Source organism: Argopecten irradians, chromosome 1 (assembly GCF_041381155.1).
Source record: "Argopecten irradians isolate NY chromosome 1, Ai_NY, whole genome shotgun sequence".
Classification (NCBI taxonomy): Eukaryota; Metazoa; Mollusca; class Bivalvia; order Pectinida; family Pectinidae; genus Argopecten; species Argopecten irradians.
In genome coordinates this window covers 40028378-40042483 of record NC_091134.1, presented here as the reverse complement: position 1 = coordinate 40042483, position 14106 = coordinate 40028378, and the positions used below count along the sequence as shown (strand labels likewise).

Sequence of the window (14106 nt, the reverse complement as noted above, 5' to 3'; positions counted from 1 at the left end):
ATTAACCCAGCTGTAATAAGTTTAGGAGTTAGTTTTAACTTAATGTTATATTATTAACCAGTGTAAAGACTCCCTGTCAGTGATAAAGGGCTGCTTTTCCTCAGTTATTCTCCCCTAGGTCATAATAAGTAAACTTTGGCTGAGGGGATTTAACATAGATATACAGAAAATGTTAATACTACATGTATATGTAATTATATAGACAAACTCACTAGTCTGATATGTTAATTAAGAAAGATATATGTCTTTGATCATAATATAGATAAATAGGTAGGTGGCTTGTTGCTGGATATGACCCTAGTTCTAAAATACTTGATAGAGGGGAGGGGCTTATATAATACCAAGGAGGGGAGGGGTTACTTATTGCTGGTAAAATGCAGTACAATCATGCCGCCTTCATGTAGTTACAATTGAAACAAAATGGTATGTAGAGTTTTCAGCTATATGCTTCAGTTTCTGCTATCACAAGGAGACCAATCTCAAAAATACTACAGGCTGTCATCTAATGTGCCTTACAGAAATACATTGTATGTAAAGGTTGTCATACTATGAACGTAAGTGATAATCATATGTATTAAACAAAACTGGGACCTGTTCTTCCTCTTTCAATAAGTAGGAATTTTCCTGGAATAATGATACCCTGTAAAATGATTTGTTTTATCATTTATAACAGTTAATGGATTTGTTTTGTTTTTACATACACTAAGGATCACTTTGACATCTGATTTACTCAGGAAAATCATAGATATTTGTACATCACTCATTATGAAGGATCATTATATTTAAGAAGATAAATGGATATATCTTATAATGGTGTGTTTGTGAGGTCATGAGGACTCTTATGTCTTGTAGAATAATAGCCCTCCCAATAAATACATTATTCTTAAAGACACCTACACATTTCACTGGAGACAAAGCTTTCATTGATTTGAAATAATTCTCTTTGATATTTGAGGTTGAAAACAAGCTTTGGCCATAAGGTTGTAAGATATTATGATACAGGAATGACTACTTAAGGATTGTAACACTGACTATCTACAAACGTTGTTGATCCCACATCCACCATCATGAAATGGGAAGGAACAGAAAGCATTTGTGACATGTAATGCTAGTCTATCAATTACCTTGACCTTTTAAAACCAATTTAACCATCTTTTGAAAAGTACTTTCAATGTAATTTCAAAATTTGAAGTACTGTAGTTTTAATTACAATTTCCATTTAATTATCGAGACAAAAAGGAAAGATAACAATACCAACTACAATTGATCATCATTTGAAATATTAAGATGAAAGTGATGATGATGAGAAGTTGATTAGTTGTAGTTTACAAAGATAATTCTATGATTTTATCTTGTACTTGTGTTTTTACAGGGTAAGCAAAAACAACAGAAGCGAACCCAGACCTTTTTCCAGTTCTGTAACGCGACAGAGTCCATCTTGTTATGTACAGACGTGGCTGCCCGAGGACTTGACATCCCTCGTGTGGACTGGATTGTCCAGTATGACCCTCCAGATGACCCAAAGGTTGGTCTATTCTATTATTATTTTGTTTTATTGTCATATTTCCATCGTATTGCAGTACTAGTTAATTCTTCTGTGATTTTTCTCCCTACATGATTGGGATCAGTAAACAATCCCATTGCCAATGCTAATACCTTGTATATTATAAAATTGTGATATTAAATTCCTGATCACTACAATATGGGGAAAAAGTTTCCTGTATCATTTAAATTTCTGTCCTTCTCTGCAAAGTACTTCAAGTATAATGATTTAGAAAATCTAATTCCTGAAGACGTTTTATGCGAACAGACCTTGAATTGAGAGTAAGGGAAAGTGTCAACACTTTGGCCAGGAGGGAGATTATTAAACATCAAGCAGCATGTTCCTTGATTTGTAGAGGAAATAGTTAAACTGAACTGGGATTGGTCGCTGATTGATGATTGGTTGTTCCTTAGGCTTCTAATGTGAATCCAGATGATACATAGAAGATATATTTCATCATTACTGACATTTGTAATTTATTTACCATAATGCTAATGGGAAGCATTTGTTGGTGTGTGATTATACACTTTTGGAATGATGTGTTCAGTATACATGTCATTATCTTATAGGGCAAACAAAATTGAAAACAATTCCTTGAAAAAAACAATGAAGACAAAGTGGTTATGTCAAAAACACCTATCATCCAGCTTGTTTTCCAAATGTTATGAGTACACAAATAAAATATAATGTTTAGGAGATAAGGATGGGACATAAAAAGACTGATAAGTGTAATCAACACACCATCACTGTATGGTATTAGATATTTCATTTAAGGAACATCAGGAAAGTGTGAGTCGACTGTAAATATGGCAGAATCATGTAGAGAGATGAGCATGATACATAGCACTTTCATTAGTGGTACATTGTTTCATGTTTGGCTGCAGCAACTAGCTCCATGTTCTTCCAATAAGGCAAACTAGCCAGTAAACAAAGCAGGTCTTTTACTGGAAATGAAAACAAAGTCAGTCTTATATTGCACTGGTTAACAAGTTATAAGATATATGTTATTGGTGAGCATTTGGTGCCAACATACAGCTTTATATGTTTATGTAGAGCTATTATGTTTATGTAGAGATATTACAATCAAAGGGAGGTTCTCTTTGAGAGCCAGTCATGACGAGTTATCTGTGGAGGGTGCAAATGTTCATCTATGATTATTATTAGAGAAGCCTGCCTTGTTTTACAAAAGTTGTATGTACTGGTGCTGTGCGATTGCATGTAATTGTTTTGGAGTTATCTCCCCTTGTGTTTGAGAGGTGCTACATTTATATATATACAGTTTTGATAAGGTTCAATATATATTTGAAAATTGATTATTTAATGTGAAGTTTTTTCCTATTATGACCAATAGTTTGACATCCTCTTACCTGACACATTGTTCACAGACACAGGCTGTTAATAGGACGTGTTTGACACATACATGATACAAACTCAACAATCAACAAAATGTTTTCAATTCACCATTAAGGGCTCTGCATGGTGAAAACATCCAGTCAGTAATTACAAAAACCATTTTGGTTTTACAGATGAATCAAGATATGTCTACTAGCTGCTACATTTGATTGAATTGGTAGCTAGGTCCAATGCATACTAGATTATTCACCCCTGAAATTTCAAAATGGACTGCGTCAGTTTTTGAAATAGAAGAGTTCAAATGTTCTTTAGGGGTGATTTAATTCAATGCAGTGTCTGACAACTTTCTACCACAATGAGACTGCATTGCATCTGATGAGCCAGAAATGATTATTAAAACCATAGCTGCATATACTGTAGTTCAGTTATCACCTTTCTCAAGTGACAACAGTTTCACACTGAGCTCTTCACTTGTTAAAGATAATGTATTAATTCGATAAAGTCTGTGTTTTAGTCTGACACAATGTTTTATTGGACTTGAAATGCTTTAGCTCAATTTCATTTATGGTGTGAAAATTAATGTTATTGAAACTACAACCACACAGAGCTGAGTGAACTACTGCCTTTTATTAGAGGTGTCTGACTTGTTTTGAAAGTAATATAATGTTGTATACAACATCTATGTACAATTTAAAAAAAAACAAGCCGAACTCCATTGATTATATTTCCATATTTTAAAACCTGTATAAAGGGAAGTGACCGGGTAACCATGGTAACACAATGGTAACTACATCTACCAAGTCTCATTGAAATTAATGCAGTGATAGGAGTTGTCTGGACAAATAAAAAAAAAAACCTGTGTATTAGTGATCAGGTTACCATAGCAACCAAAATTTTCACAAAAGATTACCTGCATGCGCATTACAAGTGGTCCCAAATATTACTGTCAAGTCTCAGTGAATTTGATCCAGTAGTTTATGAGGAGTTGTCCAAACAAAAACCTGTGTATAGTAACATTGTTACCATGGCAACCAAAATTTTGACAAACGAATACAAGGCAAAAATATAGGAACATTGTTTACTGAAACTTAAAGCCTCCTTGTGTAAAAAAGCATCATGTAATGCAAACAACTGATAACATTTAAGGGTGCTCAGTAAAATTCTACTGATTCTTAATTCGCAAATTGCAGCAGATGAGTTGCAATGACTTAGTAAGTACATGCTGCGACATTTTTAATTACAATAACATGGTGTCCGTTTAAAAAAAAAATTGATAGCAAATGAGTCACCCGAAGTTGTCATTCTCTGCAGAATATATAACTACATGTCTTGTTTGGAAAAAAATACGGGTTTTGAAGAATTGTCCCATGTGAGCAATGTTGTATTTTATCATTTGAGTTTTTGTTTCTTTCTTGAAACTACAGCATATTGGATAAGATTTGTGGTTCTCGTGCTTGTTGACTATCATTGTGTAAAGCTTCTAATGCTTAACATTTTACCACGGTCATAAAAAGGATCAATATCTTGTATATTTGTGTATAGAATGTTAAAATTGTACTTCAATTTTTCAAAAAAAGTACACTACCAGGCACTTCAATTATTAAAAAAACAATCCAAAAAACTAGAATTATGAGCAAAAATATTTGTCCTTGCTTAAACTTAAGCCAAGACATCTATTCATCACAATGTATGAATATGATACTGATATATATCTAATATTAAAATATAATAGTCATGAGGTTTCTTCCAATTTTCAAATTGAATTCAAATATGAACAAATCCTTCCTGCTATGTGAGATATAGCATGCTATTAAACTATGGTTATGAAATAAATCTGCACTTGACTTCATGTAGGTGATGTTTAGTTGGTTATCATCTTGTCTTTCCATATTTCATCCTTGATGCGGTATAATGATGTACATTTTGCCAAGCCCTGTAAGTTTTCTCTCTGGTGTCGTGAGCTAACACTGATTTATTCTCTGTGAGAGGAACAGTTAGAAAGCATGCCACAGCGGAATACATGACGTGTTTCTAACACATAATTTGTCACACCAGAACTTGCTGAAATTTCACTTGAGAAATGATGTGAATCATTAAGTCATGCAATCTGTCATAGAATTTAATTTTGAAGATTCGATTCATTTTGTATTCCTTTTGACTGTTTAGCATGTATAAGGTTAGAAGGATTGAAATGCTACCTGATACAGCAATCAAATTTTGTTATGTATTAAAAATGAGTTGCAGACATGGATCGGTCCTTGGTTTGATGTTTCTCAGGGTTGTTGACAAGGTTACAGGAACTAGCTGTCTCATACAAATTTTAGAACCTTTCATGTTTGGAATCTAAATTTTTAATCTTTTGATTGACAGATGTGGCCTGGAGGGCATCTTTTATTTAGAAAATCAATAAGTTTCAACAGGTTTTACTTCTAAATCTTGATAATTTTATAAGTTTATTCCACTATAGAAGTAGTTTACGCTCATAAATCTTTGATCCAGTATTCTATGCTAATGTTTTTATATAATGTTGATTTAATTTTACAAATAATCCTACAGTTTTGTGCATGCATGCATGCATTTTCAAGCCTATGATAATGTGATTTTCTTCTCTCGCCTCCAGTGAAAAATGCTGTTCTCCTTATTCAGATGATTTTTGTTTGGAAATATAATGAAGGAAAGTATAAAACTCTGTTGATCTATAGCTATAAATCATAGCTGTGAAAATGATTCAGTTCAAACAATTGCATGGGCATTGTTGTCAAACTGATGAAACAGTGAAGTGAACTAATTGTTACTTTTGAACATGTTCCATTCTATACTGAAATAATTAAGGTTCCAATGCTGAAATTTGGTAACATCCGGGAAGGATTCTAAGATTACATGTTGAATGAATCTCCTGTTAGATGACACCTAAGTGTAATTCTCTTTTGCTTGTTAATTGAAATTTAGAGCCCACTCGCCTTATCATACAGTAAATACTAATGAATATGAAGACATGTGAATATTTGTGAACAAAAGGGGGTAAATGAAAGATAGACTGTTGGTATTTTGCTAGATTAATTTGAAAACATGTTCAGAAACAAAAAGAGAGATTAAAGATCATCACTACAGATTTCTACAGAGAGATGATTTGACAGCTTAAAGCCAAAAAAGGAAAACAAATACATACAAGTCCTTCAAGATGAGTTTTAGATGTTTATATTGAGTCTGTGGGTCAACTAAGTCATTCAAGATGAAAGATTTTGTCTTACTTGTCAAGAATATAACTGATCAAGTTATTCATGTGCTCATAAATAAGACGACCAATCAACTTCTCATTTCTCAGATATAAACTGAAGTATTACTGGATACTAGTTATACAACTGGAGGTCATGCAGTATCTTAATTCTTTGTCATAAAGACACCAAAACATGGAGAAAATCAATAGATTATGTCCCAAATGCAAATTACCTCATACAGAACTTCCCGGATCCATTTTTCATGCTTTTTAAAATTTGTCCTTTTTTGATGTCTGAGAAGTGAAATTCCCCAGGCTTTTAATAGAGAGTGATGGATGTAATGGTGGGACATGGGAGACTGGGGCTAATGGCACAGTATAAAGAAAGGTCGGCCATAGTGACTCAACATGCAAACTCTAATTTAAGCTTGCACATAAACTAGTGATCTTGTGAGTGCCTTATTTACAATTTTGGAGGATTGATAGATGTCTTAGCATTAGCTGGTTAGCTAAACTTACGTTTTATTAACAGCCAGGGTCATTCAAGGACTGCTTCTCATGTATGAAATGAGTTGCATATTGTGTTTTGTACATGTATTTTTGAAGCCTGCTGTACATGTATGTTCCTGCTGCGTCTTCTTGTTATAGATGATGCCAAAGACACCAAACAGATATCCTTTATGAAGAATAAGAGACAATATGCAATAGTTGCATTTGAATTATGATTATGTCACTGATATGGATGTATAGCAATGATATGTATGGCTGAAATAGGAGCTTCTTTTTGTTGCTTGTCAAATATTCATGGTAATAATTTGACCTGATGGAAATATATTTGCACGTGGATTTCCGTAATATTTTCATCCGTAGGTTTAGTAAAGCCCTGCAAGATCACATGTTCAAGATCAAACCAAAGTATGAGTCATAACTTGTTTTCAATTGTCATTTATCATCTAGATATTTCATGATGCAGTGTAGAAAATTACACGTTTCAATGCATAAGAGCATATGATCAATCCAGAATCCAGTCCCTGAAAAATAAAATGGAAAAAAAAGTGAGGACGAGATTTAAGTATTGGTCCCTACACTTTGCCTCTCGTATTAGCTGACATATTGAATTCACTCTGTAAGTTGAAGTGTTTTTTCCTGTGGATGAGCAGTTTTCATGTGTGATGGAGGATTTTAACATCCATTTTACGGTCTGAGTTGGAATGTGTTCAGTGTCAGAGCCATAACCATCAGCTGACAAAAGCCACCAGCTCGAGTGCAGTATACAATCATTTGTGGTGCTTAAATATGTTTCGATTTAAAACAGACACGGTAATGGTCACACGTTTTGAAACTGCTTCATGCTGTTATTGCACCAGCGGGAACACATGCTGTTTGGAAATTTTGCAAGCAGTATTTTGTTTTTAAAATGCCAACAAAGAATTTCACTTGATTTTACTGTTGTTAAGTGTGATTCACTTGATTCATGTTATGGAAGCATCGCTTATGACAGAAACATAAAAAAATATTATCATTTTTAGGTGTTAAGTGTATTGTTTCAGTATAATCTACAAGACATTTTACCATACAATATGGTTTCCAACTCTCTAGAGGATTCCACATTTTACTACTTCGAAGACAAAAGCAACATTTGTCCAGTTGATAACAGGTTCTTGCGAGAAAATATACATTTGTCTGTTATTTATGAGAGCTGTTGATGATAATAGTTAACTGATACAATGGTAACTTCCCTATTGACTTAACATCAAGCCATCAATCACCAACAATGTTGAAGGAAACGTCTGCTTCAATTCACGTGAAAGTTATATATTAGTCTACTGAAAAATAGAAAAATTAGAAAATGTTGAAAACATTACACAACGGAAGTACTTTTCACTTACTGATATTGAAAGCGAATTTCTTCAATAAATCAAAGATGCAAATGAAAAATAAAATAACACTGTATCAATAACATAAGGAGAAAGATGTTCATGTTGATTCATAGGGAGATGGTGTGAAATTGCCACAAGAGTTTACTGTTTGGAACTCTTAAAGCATCATCCTCGTCAATATGATCATTTTTCCTCATTATATACATTCAAAAACATTGGCATTCTTAGATAGTAAATCTGCTTAAGAAGTTATTCATAAATAGAAAATGATACGAAATGGTACTATGCAACAGGTGTACAGAAAAAGAGCGAATTTGTCATGTAATTACGTTTGTACGTGTCTGAATTTTTGTAATAGAAAACAAAGAAAATCATACACCATGATACATACAAAACCTTAGAGTGGGTAAATACTGTTTAGATAATCTGTGCAATTGTTAGTGTTAGGTTGTTCGTGCGAATGTGGTATTCAGGTTGCTAGCTGATGATCAGGGAGTGCTCAATACAGTGATGCACTCGTTCACTCTTCACTCTAATTTGGAACATTTAGCGGTAATTGTAAGGATTTGATGTTTGCAAGCAGTGACAAAGTGATTGCTAGTAAATGTGTAACATTGCTTTGTATTCCCATCATTGAAGAATTTTGATGAGCAGGAACCTACAGAAGTTATTGTCCATTAAAGACTTTTTACAATTACAGAGAACTGTTATTACTTTTGTGTGTTTAATACTAATACTTTGTTAATGCAATGCATTATTCTAGTAGACAAAAATATGTTTGTTGGATGTAAAACCAAAACGATTATAGATTAGATTCACTTTGATCGAAATCAAACCAAATATTCATGTAAGGTTAGATAAAGAATATCAAGATTGAAAATGAATTCGATAAAATAAAACAAACTATAGTTTCAAGCAGTATTAAATAAAGCATAATGCTAATTATCAAAAAATTGTTAGTACTGATGAAAATTATCTCGCCATATAGAAAAAACCACATAGACTCTTCAAGTATTTTTCATTTTGATCAAAGAAACTGGGTATTATATGGTGAGAATATATCTTCGATCAAAGAAACTGGTATTTGGTGATTGGTGACATTTGTTGACCAAGTAATCCATTTGAATTTAGTGTCATTAAGTATTCATTAGTAGTTAGTCACAAAGGGTACATTTTCAGTTTTTGTTTTGCAGGAATATATCCACAGAGTCGGGCGGACTGCAAGAGGAGACGGTGGAATCGGCCATGCCCTTCTCATTCTGCGTCCAGAAGAGCTTGGCTTCCTCCGCTACCTCAAACATGCCAAGGTACCACTGAATGAGTTTGAGTTTTCCTGGAGCAAGATTTCCAATATACAGCCTCAGGTAAGTATCTACTTGATAAATCTGATTCCTTTGCGCCAAGAAATATGGGAGGAAGAAACATAGCACTTCTCATGTCTGTCATATCTTCCTCGTCCCGATTCCTTAAGGAGATGGGGACATTTATGTAATTAACTTTGCTACTCTTTATACAGTTATGTCTGTAACTGCTCTAAGGATATGTTATATTTCTTGTTGCTACAAACACAGATTTCAATATTAAGGTTTTTGTATAAACATGTCGAGCATGTTTTATTGAATAATTTCGGCTTGTCAGGTTGCAATGTTTTCTAAAGTGACAGACTGTTGCAGACGTACTTTTAAGGAAGAATTTTCAATGAGAAGGTTGATGAAGGCGAGGGTTAAAAGCTGTCTGGTCTAGACAAACTTACTCAAGTTGAATGACAGAGACAAACCTAAGTTAACATTAAAAACAAGCTATGGGAAAAGAAATAAATTAATTTCAGAAAACTTATACAGAAAAGGATCTGAATGCGTGATGTCGTTTTTTACATTGCAAAATATTGCATCTGTTTAAGCCAACGTTGCTACAAGCTTGTCCATTAGGACTGGCCTTGTAGTGGATCGCACCTCTCAATCAATTTCAACCTTTTAATGAACAGTGTGATGGTTTATTTTTTCTCTTTCTGCAAAGCAGCCCATTATAAGCTTACTTTAATGGACACACATCTCTGGTACCAGTGTTGTTACGCCTGGTCGTAGATCGAGGTTTATCCACTTCATACAACAAAGCTAACTTTCTTCCAAGATTGATGGTGATTTTAGGAAACCTTTTATGGCCAGAGTCAATTACTCTTGATTACATACACTTATATTGTGGCCAAACGTATACCTCCAGCAAATTACTGCACGTTTTGTCTGCAGAGTAACTTGTGTTGGTTAATGTCTAGTTTGGTAATGATGATCTTTATACAGAAATATAGGCTTGAGGCTGTGCCGCTTCTAGTGTGCCAATAAATCACGCTGTATGCTAGGCCAAATAGAAATAGTTTTACCACTTGCTCTGCAAGTACGATTTATTGGAAACCTATGTAATTGTGATTGAATTCTTCCCTTGGACATTGTTACTAGATGATTGTGAAGAGATTTAAATCGCATATTTTGAAATCGGAATACACAGTCAATATGCTTCAAGTGATGTTTGCTCTGATTCACATGAAATTCATGTGAAATTTTTCACATAAAATTGATGTGAATTTCACATGAAACTCAAATGGAGCAATATTGACAATGTGATTTTAAAACCTCGTGTGGAAAAATCAAATCCATGCGGTTACCAAATATTTTACCCTATAATTCAAATTTAGCACCTGCCTTCTTAAATAGATTTAAGCTTCTCTCTGACTATTTGATAATTCAAATTGAGCACCTGCCTTCATAAATCAGTTTTAAGCTTCTCTCTGACTCTGATCGTTGTTTTCAATTCTGTTTGTTACGTTTAATGAGAACTTCTTTTAAAACCTGTTTACATCACAATCAACATTACAAATTAAGCTATACTAACGTTTTCTCTCATTTCTCTTGTGGATATAAAGAAGGGGTAATTAGGTTTCTCTTGATTGTTGTCCTTCACATGTCTGTGCTGTGTAAAATAAAGAACTAGATCTCACTAGTTGCTCACATAAAACCTAATAGAAACGATTAAAACGAATTCAATCAATCAAATTGAAGTGTACATTAAATTAAAGGAGCACGGTAGCACAAAAAATTAGATGATCTTGCTAGAACAATTTTAAGGATTTTGCGCTACGGGATTGAAACAGATTCTCTATTTGGAAATGTACATTGAGTTAGATGATAGCAAAGGGATTAAACAGATCATCCAAATACATAAAGTTTAGATGAAATGACTGAAACAGTTTTTAACAATGATTAACAACAAAATTTAACACTGCTGTATATTTCAGCTGGAGAAACTCATTGAGAAGAACTATTTCCTGAACAAGTCAGCGAAGGAAGCCTACAAGGCCTATGTGAGAGCGTTCGCCTCGCATCAGTTGAAGAATATCTATGATGTCAACAGTCTGGACCTGCTGAATACGGCATTGTCCTTTGGCTTCAAAGTGCCACCATTTGTGGACTTGGGTATCCTTTTCAAAAACCTGAACAATGTTGAATTTTTTTGTAGATTGAAACCATTTTATGTTTGATAATTTGAACATCCATATATGCCTAAAACCCTAGTTGAGTGCTAAATAGTTTTAATTTGTGACTTTCTGTTCAATTGTTGCTTAATGTTGGTTGAGTTCATAGAATGACGACGAATTTGTTCATTTTGCAAAGCCATTTTAGCGTAGAAACTTCATAAGTGAAGATAAAGAGTTAAAATACAACTCATCCCCTGTTATGTTTAAATTACAAAATTGGATTTAAATTCTATTAATAGCTACAGTTACTAAAATATTTTAAGATGTTTATTTATTAATGAGATCATAGTGCAAGAATAAATAAAGTTCCCTTAACTCCTGCCCAGAAGTATACGGTAGTAAAAGCAAAAAGATGCAATCGCATAGGGGAGGAGGAGGAGGCTTTGGCTACCAAAAACCACAGAAACACAACAGTAAGAAATTCGTGTACAAACAAATGAAGAAGAAATGACAGATACACTTTCGATGTGAAGTTGACGATGTGGGATAACATACAAGGAATATATCCAATGAAATACATAAAAATTGAGGACAATTCTTATACGGTCCATCAGGATTTGTCCGATCAGGTCATGAAGTAATGGTTTTACTAAAGAAAATTGGTCGTAGAACTTCAGTGGTGTTGATCACTGCAAGCGACATTGAAGACATCTGAAACTTAGGAAATTAACGTAGAGGGAGAAAATACTATTAAATTCAATTTTTTTCGGGTACATTTTTATGTTCGAAGTTTCAACTGTTTTAATTGCTAACGGTCTGCTTATTGAACTGTTGTCTACACATTATGTAGTCTGCATGTTCTTAAGAGCTAAACTCATTATGTTCGAATTATAGGTATCTATAACAGAAACTTGGAGCAAACATGTCGTGAGTCTGAATAGTACTCATGTTTGAAGTCTTTAGCAATAAAATCACTGCTATAGACTGTGATATCGCGTTTTGATATGGTAAATAATTATGGATCTATTGGCCAATGCAACGAAACAAATTCATATGTATTTTACAAATTCAACAAAAACTTCCTTGTTTTGGATTGAAGCAATGGCCATTCTGTTGAAGTTGATTTGTTAAGCAATTTAACCCAACCAGGCTGAAGGAAACGTCTTCAATTTTGGGCCACTAATTGAAAGCAATGTCCAAACCAATATCAAATAAACATGAATGTATTTGTAAAACTTAACTTTACATGAAGTGAAGTGTAGATAAAGCCAGTCTGTAGATACCGGCATGGTATAGAATTATTGAATATATAATAAAACGAGAACAAGTTAGCCATTTCAGACAATATGTTTTATTGGAAACTGAAGCACAAATATCCATATTTCTATGGGGAACAATCGGATTACAGAAAAGTAGGTTTGATATAAAACGCGCATTAAAGATATCAAACACGAATGACGGCAATACGGAAAGCACGAGCTGGAAACATTCTTTATGATAGTATAGATTTAAAGTGCACCATCAAGATAATGTATAGATTAGAGTAAATGTTCACACAGAGCCAGGATTGGTAGGATTTACTCTCGAGGAACATCTAAGATGCACTATTACACGTTATTTACATGGTAACATCAAATACTTCATTGTTAACAACATGATATGTATAGCGATGTAATGGTGATTCTGTTTAACGAAATATCCGCTGGTTTAGTTGTTAATCTTGTGTAATGATCTCAAAAGTACACTTTTTACAATGAAAGACTTGTAAGAGAACAATAAAGACCGAATAAGCTTGCTGAAGTTTCGAATTAAGTATGCGAAGCAGTAAAAGCATCGTGTCCAGAGGTGTAAAACATTCTCAAGTTGATAAATGAAAAAAGGATCGTATTTTATTATCTCATTCGAATAAAACTTGGAAAATATGTCATACATTGTTACGTGTACTTTTTATGCTGATGTATTCTTTCGATATTTGAGGAAATACTGCTTCTAATTGAATAGTATCTTACCCACACTCGTATTTTGTTCACCGCTACTGATTGGGATGTACAGCTTGATGTCTTTTCAAGTACTGTTGGTAAGGGGACAAATAATTAGCCTTAATTTTAAAGTCTGGAAGCACATCTCAATGATTGTCTTAATAATTTATTCTCATTTTGTGTCGCCAGCAACGCAAGGGCGACGCTTGGGTATCACTATGTCGGCGTCCGGGAAACGGTTTCCGTGCAATAACTGAAGTATTTATTGTCCGATTTCAACCAAATTTGTGATATTGCTTTATATTAATGAGATCTTAGATGGGTTTGATACTGGTCAAAATCCGTCAATATTTGCAAGAGTTACGGGACTTTAAAATCGTCAAAACATGGTTTCCGCTCGATAACTTTAGTATTTATTGTCCGATTCCAACCAAATTTGGTATATTGCTTTATATCAGTAAGATCTTGGATGGGTTCGATACTGGTCAAAATCCATAAATTTACCAAGAATTTTGGGACTTCTTAACTTCACTTATTTATTAACAATATTTTCAACTGTAAATAACTATTTTTATGATGCTGTGCAGGCGACACATCCACGTCTGTGGAATTCTTGTTCTGACGATAGGAATTCGGCAGCAGGTCAGGCCTTTACAAGCCCTCTC

The 14106-nt window shown here is 33.8% G+C and overlaps 1 protein-coding gene across 1 annotated transcript in view; it reads left to right on the top strand.

Annotated features, from left to right (window-relative positions):
* The window catches only part of LOC138327608 (uncharacterized), a 29234-nt gene extending 15845 nt beyond the window's left edge, over positions 1 to 13389 (top strand). The window contains exons 11-14 of the mRNA XM_069273830.1: positions 1373 to 1525; positions 9187 to 9357; positions 11283 to 11460; positions 11849 to 13389. Of these exons, the coding sequence (XP_069129931.1) occupies positions 1373 to 1525; positions 9187 to 9357; positions 11283 to 11460; positions 11849 to 11973 (627 nt within the window). The 3' untranslated portion in view covers positions 11974 to 13389. The remainder of the gene's footprint in view (positions 1 to 1372; positions 1526 to 9186; positions 9358 to 11282; positions 11461 to 11848) is intronic.
* The last annotated feature ends 717 nt before the right edge of the window (positions 13390 to 14106 follow it).